Genomic DNA, 16,752 nt, shown 5'->3' on the forward strand with positions numbered 1-16,752 from the left:
TGTCTGATAATGCGCTGGAATGGCCCTCCCTCCAGGAAATGTTGGGTGGGAGGCAGTCTAAGAGTCCCAGCAGAAGTGACCAGGACAGGAAACACATGTAGATATGACACCCGGGTCCCCTTGCCCCACACACAACTTTTCGATAACGTTGTCAGATTTACATTTAGCCTATATTTTCTTCATTTGGCAGACGCTAAGAACAGATTGTTCTTAGGCACTGTGCAAAGTAACTACATCTCAGCTTCCACCAGGTAGCCTACCAACAATTAAATTGTCCATCGTCCTCATTTCACACATTCAGCCACTGATGGGTGTACATTTTAGTGTCCTCAAATTTGTTTGATGTAGTCACGCACCCATGTTGGTTATGTTGCGTGCGTCAGGTATTGGTCCCTGAAGTCTCCTAGAGATCAATTGAGATTTATTAGATCCAGGGACAACTCAATGACTCGTTTATAAACAGTAAATGTACTTTGTTTATCTGTCAATATTTACCCACTCTTATTCTTGATTCAATCATTGTCTTTGAAACAGGTCGATTAAATTGAGATAGTGTCGGGAATATGCTCCTCCCTTCCCTCGCGCTGTTGGGATTCGAGTTTGCAAGCTCAAGCTAGATGGATCCTCCCTCAAGAGTCGGCTCCGTATGGACCGGTGTGCGTAACTGGAGCGCAGATAACTGTCTGCTAAACAAACAGGACTTCATATCGACTGAAGAATAACTACTTTCAATCAGTTCCTTTTTTTGTATTGTACTCTGGAAAATAATATAATTAAATGTCCTGTTGTACGTGATAAGTGGATAGGACTACCTTTTCCAAACTTTTAATTGCGTGTTGATGAGGGGACAGTCCAGCCATTCTGTCGGACTATGGCGAAAGCATTCTTCGTCATTTATCTCGTTGGAACTGTTTTTGGAATCAGCCGAATGACTGGTAAGAATTCATTAATGTATTGATGAAAAATTATAATGTCAAACCAAACTTGTTTTTGGCTCTCCAACAGGTGCGTCCACAAATTTAAACTAGCCAACAACTAATTACTAGTCTTCTTACAACTGATACAGACATTTAATTAATAACGTAAACCAATTTTAAAACTGAAACTGAAATCAATGTCAAAACTGACGTTTCTTGTACGAAGTAACATTTTCGTCAAATTTCAAGCAAGATTTAAGAAACTTGTAGTCTCTTTAAATACAAAAGAAGTGAATACAGAACGTCTTTCAGCAGGGGTTGCGATTAATAGCCAGGTAGAGGGAACAGGCCCACTCTAGGTCCTCAGATCTGGAGTCATCACAGTCCTTTGTGAACCAGCTTGATGGGAAGTATGACACTATGATGACTTATGTCCCAGTTTGCCCGCTATGTTTCAGTGTTAACCAGCAGTGTGTGTCAGGATCAGACTGTGCAGTGTGTGTGTGTGAGGGTCAGCGTGAACAGTGTGTGTGGGATTCAGAGTGCAGTGTGTGTGAGGATCAGAGTGTGCACTTTGTGTGTGTGAGGGTCAGATTGTTTGGTAGGTGTTTTAGGGTCAGAGCAAGTGGTGTGTGTGAGGGGATCAGAGTATGGTGTGTGTGTGTGTGTCTGAGGATCAGAATGTGGAGTGAGGGTTAGAGTGTGTGATGTCTGCATGGCTTGGCTGGGCAGGGCCTCGGGCCGTATCCTCTGGAACAGGAAGTCCATCTCAGGCAACGCTGGGCTGACCCGGCCCATCTGCCCTGGCTTCCTGTTTTGTTGCAGCTCCGCCATTTTCTGCCGCAGTGGAAAAAAAACTTACCACACATGGCCGATGAAGAGCGGCCCAGCCTGTTCATAATAATGTGTTCATGTAGCGACATACAGAACAGTCGAGGGGAATTTGAACCTGCAACCGCTTGATCTGCAGTCAAGGGCTCTAACCACTGAGCTGTACCCTCTCTGTTAAGCCTTCACTTGGGATGGATCATGAACTATCAGTTTAATACTTTGACACGTCATGATAAAGTGTGTCATACAGTGGCTAACGCATAGCTTAGCACCAAGTGTAGCCCCTATGTGTAACTGTGGACTGTTGAGATGTTATTGTTCATTTGTAGTTGAGATATATTTATTCATGCACTGTGACTGGTAGCTGAGATGTTGTCATATTGCACTGTGCCTTATAAACACAGATTGTTCCTTGACTCTGACCACTGAACTGCTGTTAGAATTACACACTTCTGATCCGTGATTTTCTGCTGCATTTTCTATACGCACTATTAGCATGTCGCTTTGGATAAATGTGTCTGCTGAATGAATAATATGTCAAATGTACTGATCTGTGAGAAGTGTCTGGCTCCTAAGAGTAGGGTGTTTAAGGAAGGTAAGGTCCTCTGCTCTCATCAATGGGGTGATGTTGATTCACTCTATCCTGGTAAGACCATCCCCTCTCTGATTGGTTGACCTTTGATCTGTCCAGCCTTGGAGCTCAGGTTCATGTCAGAACCCCCGATGCTGAGCCCACCAGAGAGAGTTCACAGGATCAACACCTCCGACACCCTGGAACTCACCTGCAGGTCAGACTGGGCCTTCCATGGGTCATCCATCCTTGTTGTTGATTGGTTGTGGCTGTGATGTTGATTGGTTGTGCCTGTGATGTTGACTGGTTGTGTGTGTGTTGTTGACTGGTTGTGTGTGTGTTGTTGACTGGTTGTGTGTGTGTTGTTGACTGTTTGTGTGTGTGTTGTTGACTGTTTGTGTGTGTGTTGTTGACTGGTTGTGTGTGTGTTGTTGTCTGGTTGTGTGTGTGTTGTTGACTGGCTGGCAGTGGTCGTCAGGTCCTGGAGTGGAGCGTTCCGTACAATATGAGCCGGGCAGGAAGCCACCTCTCTACCGTTGACTGCCGGGGTTCCGGATTGTTCTGCACCAAGCTGCGGATCTCCACGGCAACTGTTAACGAGACCGGGGAGTACCGCTGCTCCTACACCGGCCTGGTACCAGAGGAGGCCAAAACGTCTGCCGCCGTCTATGTCTACGTCCAAGGTAGGGGTCAGGGTCGAGTTGGATTAGGGTTAGGGGTCAGATTACTGTCCAGGGTTAGTGTCAAGGTTAGGTTAGGGTTATAGGTCAGGGTCAAGGTCAGGTTGGGTCAATGATCAGGGTTGGGGTTAGGGGTCAGGGATTAGGGTTTGGGGGTCAGGGTTAAGGGCAGTGTCATGGTCAGGGGTTAGGTTCGCCTCTCCCAGGGATTATACGGGTGCACACTGGTTTTACTGACCAACTTGTATTTTAGTGACAGTAACAGCGTCCGCAGAACAGCAGAGATTCTACCAGTGGCCAATCCTGCTGTATAAATAATAAATATATTATTCTACCTTTTCCTGAGGTCTCCATATGTGTGTGTGCTTTGCAGACTACAAGGTGCCCTTCCTCCCCTCTGACAAGGAGTACGAGGTGGTGTTCATCCGCGAGGGCGAGCAGGTGGTCATCCCATGTAGGGGCTCCATGGAGGACCTCAACGTCACCCTCCACACTGTAAGGCTGGCTCTGACCTGAGGGACCCTGACCCCTGACCCCAACCTGACACTAACCCTGACCCTGACCCCTGACCTCAACGTAACCCTCCACACTGTAAGACTGGCTCTGACCTGAGGGACGGTGACCCCTGACCCTTGCCAGACCGACAGACAGATCCATTGTTTTCCTAGTCTCTGGAAAGTGCAGGGGTCACATCAGACTACACCATCAAAAGTCCTGCTTCCTGTCTGCCCACCCCCCACCCTCTGATGTTGTGACCTTTGACCTCCTGAAGACCATATAGTCCCTTAGCAGCTCATCACAGATATGGGAAAAAAAACATGTCTGTTTCCTCTGTAGTCACAAGGTGTCAACCCCCTCTAAAACAACACAGCACGCCACATTTCCAGGGAACAGTCAGGGTCGTGACTTTGCGTGGAAAAAATTGCCCAACAACCACGTTTGCGCGAGGTGGCGCGGCCCTTTCGTAATCTGTCTGTCTTTGTTTCTGGTTTGTGCTCTTTGTCAGAAGTACCCTAAGAAGGAGCTGTCTCCCAACGGGAAGGACTGCCTGTGGGACAGCAGGACGGGCTTCACTGTGCCCAGTCACCTGATCAGCTACGCGGGGGTGGTGTTCTGCCAGACCCACATCCACAACGACACCTTCAAGTCCCCTCTCTACATCGTGGCCGTGGTCGGTAAGGAGGGGGCTGTTCACCTGTGTGTCGTTCACCTGTGTGTCGTTCACCTGTGGGTCGTTCACCTGTGTGTCGTTCACCTGTGTGTTGTTCACCTGCCTGCTTGTTTATCTGCCTTTGTGAGGTAACAAGGGTGCGGGTGCATGTGCGTGATGGGTGTGTCAGTGTGTTGGGGGGTGGGGAGGTGTTATGGTGTGTGTGTTGTGTGTGTGTGTAGGTGGGGGGGTGGGGTGGGGCGTGTGTATGTGTGTGTGGTTTGTGTGGTAAATGTGTGTGTGTGAGAGAGACAGCAAGGCTGTACTCTCAGGAGAACAATAGGCAGCGAGAGCAGCTCACTGCCGTGCACCCCTCCCACTTCCTGTTCCACAGGATTCAAGATCTACGACCTCACCCTGACCCCGGCGCACGAGAGGCTGTCCGCAGGCGAGCGCCTGCTGCTCAACTGCACCGCCCACACCGAGCTCAACGTGGGCATCGACTTCAAGTGGTCCCACTCCCAGATCCAGGTGAGGCAGGGGAGCTAGGTGAGGTAGATAAGGCAGGGGAGCTAGGGGAGGTAGATGAAACAGGTGAGGCAGGGGGAGCTAGGTGAGTTAGATGAGACAGGTGAGGCAGGGGGAGCTAGGTGAGTTAGATGAGACAGGTGAGGCAGGGGGAGCTAGGTGAGTTAGATGAGACAGGTGAGGCAGGGGGAGCTAGGTGAGTTAGATGAGACAGGTGAGGCAGGGGGAGCTAGGTGAGTTAGATGAGACAGGTGAGGCAGGGGGAGCTAGGTGAGTTAGATGAGACAGGTGAGGCAGGGGGACCTAGGTGAGTTAAATGAGACAGGTGAGGCAGGGGGAGCTAGGTGAGTTAGATGAGACAGGTGAGGCAGGGGGAGCTAGGTGAGTTAGATGAGACAGGTGAGGCAGGGGGAGCTAGGTGAGTTAGATGAGACAGGTGAGGCAGGGGGACCTAGGTGAGTTAAATGAGACAGGTGAGGCAGGGGGAGCTAGGTGAGTTAGATGAGACAGGTGAGGCAGGGGGAGCTAGGTGAGGTAGAAGTGAGCTAGTTGAGCAACAGGTTTGGTTAAGTCAAACCTCCTGTACTAGTCCTGGTATGATATTCCCATGTGTCCTGGTTCTGAGGCCTGCGTTTGTCCCCTCTGCAGGCCTGGAGAAACGGCTCGGTGCCATACCACACTCTGTCCCACAAGAAGAAGCTGTGGAACTCTCTGGAACTGTCCAACACGCTGGTGGTGGAGAACGTGACAGTCAACCAGAGTGGAACCTACAACTGCACAGCCTCCAGCGGTCAAATGGTGCTGACCAGCTCAGCAACCGTGGTGGTCTATGGTACAGTATCCTACATCTATAGCAGTCTGTGGTAGAGGATCCTACATCTATAGCAGTCTGTGGTTAAAGACTAAGCCTATTGGTTGGGATCCCAGAATCAGGTCTCGTTTACTGGGCTTCACCAGATGGTGATGTTGTTGTTGTTGTCGTCTGTAGAAAAGCCGTTCATAGAGATGGAGAAGCAGTGGGTGAAGGTCCTGGAGGTGAACGTTGGAGAACAAACCGCCAGGATCCCCGTCAAGTACTTGGCCTACCCCGAGCCCAACTTCCGCTGGTACGGAGATCCCGTTATCCGTGTATGATAACAATAACGTATAACAATAATGTGATAATAATATTAGGATGATATTATGTCATTAGTGTCATAATGTAACATGATCATTTAGCGACGTTCAGATGGGGGGGGGGGGGATTCGAACTTGCGACCTCTTGATCTTCAGTCAAAGGCAATGCCCCATTGAGACACACCGATCCCGACCCGAATGCGCGACGCTGCCGCCTCGCTGCCCGCGTGCATCACTGCTCCAGCCCTCCCTCTGTGTGCAGGTACAAGAACGGCCAGGCGATACGCAAGGACGCGTACCGGATGAGGGCGGCCAGGGATGGCCTCACCATCTACCAGGTGGGGGAGCAGGATGCCGGGAACTACACTGTGGTGCTGACCAACAAGATCACCAGGGAGGAGAGGAGGCGCTCCTTCCAGATGCTGGTCTATGGTGGGTGCAGGGGGCTCCGTGTTTGTGTGTGTGTGTGGGGGGGGGGGGGGGGGAGGGGTGCTGTGTGTGGTGGGGGGACGATGTGTGTGTGAGTGTGGTGCCGTGTACATCGGGCGCTGTGTGAGTGTGCGCGTGCAGACGTGAGTGTGTTTACAAACAACCGTCACCCCAACGACAACTATCCTGCAGTGCCCCCCCACATTCTGGAGAAGGACGTTTCCATGGATACAGACGTGTACATGTATGGCAGCAGCCCCACCCTCCGGTGCACGGCCAGGGGGATCCCCACGCCAGCCGCCATCCTGTGGCAGTGGATGCCCAAGGAGGACTGCCCCAGCGCCTTCCAGTAAGCTGTGTGTGTGTGTCATTGTGTGTGGTACTGTGAGAGTGTGTGTCATTGTGGATCTGACAATGTGAAAGTATGTTTGTGGCATTGAGTGTGTGTGGAACAGTTAGAGAGAGTGTGCGTGTGTCATTAAGTGTGTGTGGTACCGTGAGAGAGAGAGAGAGTGTGTATGTGTGCGAGAGCAAGACTGTGTCAGCAGATACGTAGAACACCAGTGGGAGTAACTGGCCAAAGCTTCTGATTGGATGACAGTGTCAGGTGTGCAGTGATTGGGTGTTGACAGCAGCTGTCAGGGCAGACTCTCAGAAGGACCTTATCTCCCGCCTGTACATCTCAGCACTTCCTGTCCGCTTCCTGTTGTTCCCACAAACCTCTCTGTCTAAAGGACTCTTTCCTCTGGCTGGCTTCCTCTCTTCCTCCAAACCACCCAGTCACTCAACTCTGCTCTTGATTTCCCCCTGACCCATATATATATATATATACATATGCATCCAAACACATGCAGCACATATACTGTATGTACTTATACACTCTCTATCTCCTCCTCCATATCTGTGTGTCTCTTTCAGCAGTGTCTCTGGGCTCATTGTTTGAGTCAGGGTCATGTGTCCATTGTAGTCCTGTGTTTGTTGGCCTTCCTACCCAGACCAGTCGGTAAACACGTGGTGTAACCTCGCCTTAAAATAACTCCCCATGGAGAACAGACACAGGTATATAGTCTTATTATAAACAGCAGTGATGTTTGTGCTGGCAGGTCAGGTGGTGTGATCTCTGAGCTCTCATTGGCTGAGTGTACCAACTGGAGGGACATCAGCAACAGCACCAGGCAGAATCCCGGCCATGGCATCACCTCAGACTTTGACCAATCACACAAGGTAATCATCTCCAACTCCGACCAATCTGACATGGTAATCACAGGCCACAGGTTAAAATCCCGCCTTGTAAATCACTTTGGATAAGAGCGTCTGCTAAACAAACAAATTATTATTATTACTGTTATCACAGTGCTTTGTGGTCAGTTGACATGTTTCTTGAAGCTGCTGGGGTAAGGTCACATCCTGTTTACCTGCAGGCTGTGAGCTCTCTGAAGATACGCCGCGCTGAGGAGAACGCCCTCTATCGCTGCATCGCCAGCAACAAGCTGGGAAAGGACCAGCGCAACATCTTCTTCCATGTGACACGTGAGTGCCTGGTCCCCTCAGGGGTCTGGGGTCTGGTGTCTGCATGCTTCAACTGGCTGCTGGGTCTGTCTCCATGAGCACATCAGTTATGTTTGTGTGTGTTCCTGTGTGTGTGTTCCTCTGTGTGTTTGTGTGTTTGTGGGTGTGTTACTCTGTGTGTGTGTGTGTGTGCGTTCCTCTGTGTTTGTGTATCTGTGTGTGTGTGTGTGCAGGTGGTCTGGAGCTGAGTGTGTCTCCGTCCCCGGAGCCCATCGAGCAGGACCAGGTGGTGCTGAGGTGCAAGGCGGACCCCCTGCTCTACAGGAACCTGGCTTGGTTCCGCCTGGCCAACGTTTCTCAGACGGAGCGCCATCTAGCCGTGCAGCCCTGCCACACCCTGGTCTTGCCCGCCCGACCCCTGGCCCTATCCGCACGACCCCTGCCCCAGGCCCTGCCCCAGGGCCTGGGTGACACCAACGTGTCCCTGGAGCTGCCCCTGGCCAACGTGTCACGCCGCGACGAGGGCCTGTACGTCTGCCAGCTGGAGAGCATCAAGACCGGGGAGAAGACCTGCCTCCTCAGGCACCTCAGGCTGAAAGGTCTACATCATGCCAGACCTAGTTAGTCCAGGGTTGGGGTTAGTCCGGGGTTAGGGTTTGTCTAGGGTTAGGGTAAGTCCAGGGTTAGTCCAGGGTTAGGGTTCGTTTGGGGTAAGGGTCAGTCCAAAGTATGGGTTAGTCCAGGGTTAGAGTTCGGGTTAGTCCCGGATTAGGGTTAGTCCGGGGTGTGACTCTTGTTCTGTGTGTCTCAGCTCTGGAGGTGTCCAGGATCCTGACCAACCTGACAGAGCAGAGGGTGAACGTGAGCGCCACGACAACGTTGGAATGTCAGGTGACGGGAACTCCCATCCCCACGGTGGTGTGGAGCAAGGACAACCACAGCCTGGTGGAGGGCTCAGGTGAGGCCTTGCCCCCAGCCCCAGCCTCTAGCCCCCAGCCACTAGCCCCCAGCCCCAGATCCAGCTTCTCTCCCTAGCCCCGAGCTCCTAGCCCCTTTCATAGCCCCAAACCTAACCAGCCCTAACCAGTTGCGTGCGTGTTGACACGGTGGTCCATGTGGATGCAGGCGTGGTGCTGGGCCATCTGAACCGGACGCTGACCATCCAGCGCGTGAAGAGGGAGGATGGAGGCCTGTACACCTGCACTGCCTGCAACAGCCAGGGCTGCGACATCGCCCAGGCATACCTGCTCACACAAGGTCTGCACCTCCCTAGCACCCACACACCTCCTCACACAAGGCCAGTACCCCCATAACCCACTCAGACCCTCACCCTCACACCAGGCCAGTCCCTCAATGACCCTCGCATACCTGGTCCCACAAGGTCAGGATGTTTAACCTTCCAACATATATATATATATACAGTATATATAATTTTTTACTAGTGGCAAGGTATTCACAATGGGAAATGATGTGCCCAAAGACTTTGCGGTCTGTGGTGATAATAGAAATAGTCGCAATAGTTTTGTTTTAATGAGAGTGCCGACCAAACTACAAGTGTGGAGATGAAACGTCCCGCAGAGTACACCCTGTACAGTCTTGGCCCTACAGCCTGTTCTGTTTCAAATCTATTTATAGGTGCTCCCTCTCATCCTCTTGTTTCATATCAAAGTTGGAGTTCCAGAATAACCATGTTGCTGTGGGACAGGAAGTTGTTAGCTACTTCCTCCCGAGAACCTCTAAATATCTGAACACAATGAATTTTGGAGGACAAAGAGAGAGGCCAGCCCCAGTCCCGACCTCAGCCTCAACCCCTAGCCTTGGACCCAGCTCCAGCCCCAGCCCCAGCCCCAGCCCCGGCCCCAGCCCCTGAAAGGCACGCAGGCCGGCAGACAGGCCTACGTGCCTCTCCCTCAATCTCTGTGTCACTCTGGCGCCAGCACACTAACAAGCAGGCCACCTCGAGCCCTAACGAGGTCCTCCCACACACAGGCACTTTCTACACCAGGAGGGAGAGATGGAGGGAAGGAGGGAGGGGCGGAGGGAGGGAGAGAGAGATGGAGGGACAGAGAGATGGAGGGAGGGAGGGAGGGGCGGAGGGAGGGAGAGAGAGATGGAGGGACAGAGAGATGGAGGGAGGGAGGGAGAGAGAGATGGAGTGAGAGAGAGAGGAAGGACGAGCTGGTCAGGGAGTTATGAGAGAGAGAGAGATGGAGTGAGAGAGAGAGGAAGGGCGAGCCGGTCAGGGAGTTATGAGAGAGAGAGAGATGGAGGGAAGGGGGAGACAGGTGGAGGGAGAGAGACAAGCAGGGAGACAATGAGTAGCAGGGTCTTGTTGACCGGACAGGGTTTCTCCCAGTTGTCTTTGGCAGTGGTCCTGTAACAACCCTCAACTGCTGTTATGTCTACATGATCTCAGTCTGCTCACTGGCTCTGGTGCTGCAAGTTTCAGTTTAAGAAGTTTAGTAAAACACACACTGTTACCCACAGATACAACAATTCTAGATTAATACTGTACCAAAAGCTTTCCTTCACTCGCTGCCTAGCCCTCGAGAACACAATTCTTTAACACAATAGTGTATATATCTCACTATGAATGTTTGAATTGCGCTGACAAAGAGGTAACATTCTTTTCGTATGAGTCAGGCTTACTGTGAGTTGCGGTGAAAACAGGAGATGATTCGTATGAGTCAGGCTTCAGTGTGAGTTGTGCTGGTTACAGGAGCTGATGAGAAGACCAACGTGGAGCTGATCGTTCCTATTGGCTCAGTGGTCATCGCCATGTTCTTCTGGCTGCTCATCGTGTTTGTCATCCGCAGCAGAAAAAGGGTGAGAACACACGCACGCACACACACACACGCACACACACACGCACACACACAAGTTAACACACAAACATGCACATACACCGCCCACCCCACTCACCTGCACATGCACACCCACACATGCACACGCACACACACACTCTCCCCCCCCCCCCCACACACACACATAGAGGGTCTGAGTGATCAGAACTGACTGGTCTGGCCCACTGCCTCGTTGTCTTTGTGTACAACAAAGACAACAACAGAGGCTCATTCTGCTCTCGCAGGTCACGTAGGCTCTCTAGCCCAGCCTGGCCTCTTAATGGGCCCCGACTCGCTGAGACCATATCCTGGTCCTTAAAGGGCCACTAGTCACTATTTCTCTCTCTTTCTCTCGTGTTTCAATTCTTTCTTCCTATCTACTTCTCTCTGTCTCTCTGACTTCCTCTCTCTCTATCCCCCCCCCCCCCCAGCCCAGTGGTGGAGACCTGAAGACCGGGTACCTGTCTATCATCCTGGACTCAGAGGACATGCCCACGGATGAGAACTGTGAAAGGCTGGCGTACGACGCCAGCAAGTGGGAATTCCCCCGGGACAGACTCAAGCTGGGTGAGACAGGGAGAGGTTACAGAGGCCCGCCGAGAAAGCTCATTGGTTCAATCCCCCAGCGCTGACAGACAGGAGGGTGTATTGCAGCGCTGAGCCGTTCATTCACATTCTCAACCGATGATTTGATTGGGTGGTTGTTAGTGGTCGTTCGAAGCCGTCTCACAGCCGAAGCAAGGGGGACGAACACGGGCCGTGACGTTCTCTGCTGGACGCCATTGTTGCGTCATTGGAAGGTGTTGGGTCGGTCTGGTTCTGATCCCGTCTGTGTGCTGGTGCTTTGCTGTTGTGCAGGAGATCCTCTGGGACGAGGGGCGTTCGGACAGGTGGTGGAAGCTGCCGCCTTCGGCATCGAGAAGAACACCACCTGCACCACCGTGGCTGTCAAGATGCTGAAAGGTGAGCACACACACACACACACATACACACATACCTGCAGTCAAGATGCTGAAAGGTGAGCGTACACACACACACACACCCACCCGCACACACCTCTACTGATGTCTATGTGGTCTGCAGAGGGAGCCACCTCCAGTGAGTACCGAGCTCTAATGTCAGAGCTGAAGATTCTCATCCACATCGGACATCACCTGAACGTGGTTAACCTGCTGGGGGCCTGCACCAAGCCTGGGGGTGAGCACACACACACACACACATACACACATACACACCCAAACACTAACCTTGTTTGTCCTCCTAACAACTCCTCTCCTCCTCCTCCTCTCCAGGTCCTCTGATGGTGATAGTGGAGTACTGTAAAAACGGGAACCTCTCCAGTTATCTGAAGAGCAAGAGGGGGGAGTACAGCCCATACAAGGTACGTCAGCTGACCTCATCACAGCCTCAACCACAACCTCACCTCAACCACAACCACAACCACATCACAACCTCACCACAACCACATTGCAATCTCACCACAACCCGACCACACCGCAACCTCATCCCAACCTCGACCAACGACCTCCCCATCACCCCCGTATCTCCCTTGGACAGAGGAGGAGGCTATGTACTGACCAGCAGTGGCTCAGAGTAGAGGGGGCCCTGGCGGAAGGGGGCCTGGCTGAGGGGTACTTGGCCGAGGGGGACCTGGGTCTGGGGACCAGCGCCCAGCTGGACATCTGCACGGGGACCGCGGTGGGCTCCAGTGGGGGGACCAAGGGGACCAGGCCCCCCCAGGACGAAGGTACTGACGCCTCAGAACTCTCCTTAGAAAGGAAGAGACAAGAAGCTCTCAGGTATTACTGTATCATGTGACCTCGGGTGATGGTGTACCTGTGTGAATGTGCTGTGTAATGTGATCCCAGAGAGCTCTGACTGTGACCACCTGACCATGGAGGATCTGATCAGCTACAGCTTCCAGGTGGCCAAGGGCATGGACTTCCTGTCCTCACGCAAGGTTTGACCCCTGACCCCTGACCTGTGGGGCTGTGTGTGTTTCTTTGAATGTCTGTGGGTGTTTCTGTCTGGGTCTGTCTGTCTGTGTGTGTGTGTGTGTGTGTGTGTGTGTGTGTGTGTGTGTGTGTGTGTGCAGTGAACATCACATTTTTCATACATTATCATTGAGTATTGAGTCTGACCTCATCATCAAGTCATACATGATCATCGAGTCTGCATTTGAGTCTGACCTTTGAGTGTGTTTGTGTGTGTGTGTGTGTTTGTGCATGTGTGTTTGTGTGTGTGTGTTTGTGCGTGTGTGGTTGTGTGTGTGTGTTCACAGTGTATTCACCGGGACTTGGCAGCCAGGAACATCCTGCTGTCAGAGAGCAACGTGGTGAAGATCTGTGACTTCGGCCTGGCCAGGGACGTCTACAAAGACCCCGACTACGTCCGCAAGGGAGATGTAGGTGTCACACACAGCCTCGAAACACAGCCTCGAGACACAGCCTCCAGACACAGCCTCCAGACACAGCCTCCAGACACAGCCTCCAGACACAGCCTCCAGACACAGCCTCGAAACACAGCCTCGAAACACAGCCTCGAGACACAGCGTCTGAACACAGCTGCCTCGAAACACAGTGCTCTCTGACAGTGTGTGTGCTCTGTGTGTGTCCCTTCCCCCGACAGGCACGGCTCCCTCTGAAGTGGATGGCTCCAGAGACCATCTTTGACCGGGTCTACACCACGCAGAGCGACGTGTGGTCTTTCGGAGTGCTACTCTGGGAGATCTTCTCTCTGGGTAGGGCCTCTGCATCACTCTAGATGTTGACTTATGTTTCTGCTGCTCAGCGCTGTGGAATACTGGAGTTACTGGAGGAGTGTAGTGACTGTGCTGGTCTCTTCCTGGGTTAGTGGAGGAGTGTAGTGACCGTGGTGGTCTCTTCCTGGGTTAGTGGAGGAGTGTAGTGACTGTGCTGGTCTTTTCCTGGGTTAGTGGAAGAGTGTAGTGACTGTGCTGGTCTCTTCCTGGGTTAGTGGAGGAGTGTAGTGACTGTGCTGGTCTCTTCCTGGGTTAGTGGAGGAGTGTAGTGACTGTGCTGGTCTCTTCCTGGGTTAGGGGCGTCTCCGTACCCGGGCGTGGGCATAGACGAGGCTTTCTGCCGCCGTCTGAGAGAGGGCACCAGGATGAGGGCGCCCGACTACGCCACCGCTGAGATGTGAGTGCACACCATGCACCCTAACTACTGTGTACTACCCTAACCCGTTCACTACTGTAGTGTGCACTGCCCTAGTCACTGTAATGTGTACTACCCTAACTAGTCAACTTCAGTAGTGTATATTACCATAGCTACAGTAGTGTGCACTACCCCAACTACTGCACTACTGTAGTGTGCACTACCCTAGCCTCTGTAGTGTGTACTACACGAACTACTGCACTACTGTAATGTGTACTACCCCAGCTAATTTAGTGTGTACTACTCTAGCTAGTCCACTACTTTTGTAATTGGCTGGACATGAAGTAAAGATGACCCCTGACCCCTGTGTTGTTGTGTCAGATACCAGACCATGCTGGACTGCTGGCTGGACCGGCCCTCTGACAGACCCACCTTCTCTGAGCTGGTGCAACACCTGGGGCTCCTGCTCCAGGCCAGCGCTCTACAGGTGACCCCAGTGTGTGTGTGTGTGTGTGTGTGACCCAGAGTGTGTGACCAAGAGTGTGTGTTTGAGACTAGGATAGGACCCCAGTGTGTGTGTGTCTGTATATTCATGTGTGTGTGTATGTATGTGTGTATTCATGCATATGTGTGTATTCGTGTGTGTGTTTGTGTGTGTGTGTCCAGGGTGGGAAGGACTACATCCCTCTGACAGACGGAGAACTGCAGGGATCTCTGACCTCTGACCCCAGTCGTCCGTACGTCAAAGCCCTCAGAGCCGCAACCCTCGACCCCCAGGTCCACTACGACAACGCCCCGCCCCTCGGGTTGGTGCCCCCAGACCCTCAGAAACCCTCAGGGTGACATCTCTCTCTGACCCGAACCCCTTACTGTGTAACCCTCCTCCCTTACTGTGTAACTCATCCCTTGCTGCGTAACCCTCCTCCCTTACTGTGTAACTCATCCCTTACTGTGTAACCCTCCTCCCTTACTGTGTAACTCATCCCTTACTGTGTAACCCTCATCCCTTACTGTGTAACTCATCCCTTACTGCGTAACCCTCATATCTTACTGTGTAACTCATCCCTTACTGCGTAACCCTCATATCTTACTGTGTAACTCATCCCTTACTGCGTAACCCTCATCCCTTACTGTGTAACTCACCTCTTACTGTGTAACCCTCATCCTCTTACTGTGTAACCCTCCTCCCTTACTGTGTAACTCACCCCTTACTGTGTAACCCTCCTCCCTTACTGTGTAACTCATCCCTTACTGCGTAACCCTCATCCCTTACTGTGTAACTCATCCCTTACTGCGTAACCCTCATCCCTTACTGTGTAACTCATCCCTTACTGCGTAACCCTCATCCTCTTACAATCTATCGCAATCTCTTATAATCATTCACGATCTCTTACAATTCGTTAAATCTCTTCTTATCACGTGTCCCGCCCCTTCATCCTTCCTGTAGGCTCTCCCAACAGAGTGACAGGTGCAGTCGTCCTCTCAGTGTGAAGACCTTTGAGGACATTCCTGTCAGTCATGGGGTTGTCATGGTAAGCGTCTCCAAGGTCAAGAACAATGTCCCTCCTCTTTTCATATTAGCGACCAACCGATGTTCTGCGTCCTGCAGGAGGGCCTGACTGACAGCGGAGTGGGCCTATCACAGGACGAGATGAAGGTTCTGGGTCATCAGCCCCAACGGACCCTCAGGTGAGAGCAGAGCTGAGATACCTGCTGGTCTAATTGATGTCATTTCCTGTTTTAAACAATACTTCCTGGTTCCTCAGCCAACTCCTGCGCTGCAAGAGTAAGGAGTCACTGGAGTCCGAATCGTCCAATCAGACGAGCGGGTACCAGTCAGGCTACCACTCAGACGACGCCGACGCCCCCATATATGCTAATGAGGAGATGATTCTAAAGCATCACATGCAGAAGAAGGCGCCGCCCACCAAGACCAAGTTCACTGTTGAAGTCCGCTACAGCACACCTCCTGTCTAGCGACCGCACCACCACCAGTACCCATAGTATACATCCACACTTGCACACAACCCACATATACACACAAGCACCTGCACACACACTCACACAGATATACACACACACACACACACACCGACTTATACACTCACACAGATCACACTTACACACACGTACACATCTGCATACACAAACACACACACACACACACACACACACACACACACACACACACACACACACACACACACACACTCCTCTTATTAAACAGGGTCTACAGCCCTACTCTTTAGTTAGCAGCAGCTACAGTCACAGCACATGCTGCCTTATTCACTGAATGGTGGGAATAATTAACTTTTCCTTGGAGATACATGTAATATATTCAGTAGTAAAACTAGGGTTGTGTGGGATCATTCTACTGTGAGAGCTTTGAGAGGCAAGGAGGCCAGGGGGCTGAGAGGCTAGGATGCTGGGGGGGTGAGAGGCTAGGAGGCTGGGGGGCTGAGAGGCTAGGAGGCTGGGGGGATGAGAGGCTAGGAGGCTGGGGGGCTGAGAGGCTAGGAGGCCGGGGGGTTGAGAGGCTAGGAGGCTGGGGGGCTGAGAGGCTGGGGGGCTGAGAGGCTAGGAGGCTGGGGGGCTGAGAGGCTAGGAGGCTGGGGGGCTGAGAGGCTAGGAGGCTGGGGGGCTGAGAGGCTGGGGGGCTGAGAGGCTAGGAGGCTGGGGGGCTGAGAGGCTAGGAGGCTGGGGGGGTGAGAGGCTAGTAGACTGGGGGGCTGAGAGGCTAGTAGACTGGGGGGCTGAGAGGCTGGGGGGATGAGAGGCTAGGAGGCTGGGGGGCTGAGACTTTGTATAAAGCTCACCTGTTTACACAGACAGGGTTAGGGGTTTTGGGGTCTGGGAGCCGAGCCTTGTGGACACACCTACTTCCTATGAGGCCGTCTCTCCAGTTCCTCCAGCACAGGAAATAGCAACTGGGATTTAGGACAATTGAATGAGCAAATGTTTTCTTTGTGTTTTTCTATTTTCTGTCAATTGTGTTGTAGTGAAGTAGGTCTACGTCTGAGACCAGGGAAAACATTTTAAATTAGGGAGAAAGATGTTTTTCC

The 16,752-nt window shown here is 52.2% G+C and overlaps 1 protein-coding gene across 2 annotated transcripts; it reads left to right on the forward strand.

The window, feature by feature from the left end:
• Window positions 1–691: 691 nt before the first annotated feature.
• Window positions 692–16,114, forward strand: kdr (kinase insert domain receptor (a type III receptor tyrosine kinase)). Of its 2 annotated transcripts, none has more exons than XM_067229597.1 (30): window positions 692–935; window positions 2,440–2,536; window positions 2,788–3,002; window positions 3,373–3,494; window positions 4,006–4,174; window positions 4,544–4,680; window positions 5,326–5,509; window positions 5,666–5,783; window positions 6,056–6,225; window positions 6,415–6,571; window positions 7,326–7,446; window positions 7,644–7,752; window positions 7,965–8,330; window positions 8,543–8,689; window positions 8,857–8,988; window positions 10,451–10,557; window positions 11,006–11,141; window positions 11,433–11,537; window positions 11,658–11,771; window positions 11,867–11,955; window positions 12,132–12,321; window positions 12,443–12,534; window positions 12,856–12,978; window positions 13,203–13,314; window positions 13,633–13,732; window positions 14,072–14,177; window positions 14,357–14,496; window positions 15,138–15,222; window positions 15,300–15,379; window positions 15,457–16,114. In XM_067229597.1, exons 1-30 carry the CDS (start codon window positions 872–874, stop codon window positions 15,665–15,667), a joined length of 4,098 nt encoding a protein of 1,365 aa, XP_067085698.1. In that variant the 5' UTR covers window positions 692–871; the 3' UTR covers window positions 15,668–16,114. The 2 variants fall into 2 exon arrangements, with proteins under 2 accessions (XP_067085698.1, XP_067085700.1); XM_067229599.1 differs by having other exon boundaries at window positions 4,009–4,174.
• Window positions 16,115–16,752: the final 638 nt, after the last annotated feature.

This window comes from Osmerus mordax, chromosome 26 (assembly GCF_038355195.1).
Source record: "Osmerus mordax isolate fOsmMor3 chromosome 26, fOsmMor3.pri, whole genome shotgun sequence".
NCBI lineage: Eukaryota > Metazoa > Chordata > Actinopteri > Osmeriformes > Osmeridae > Osmerus > Osmerus mordax.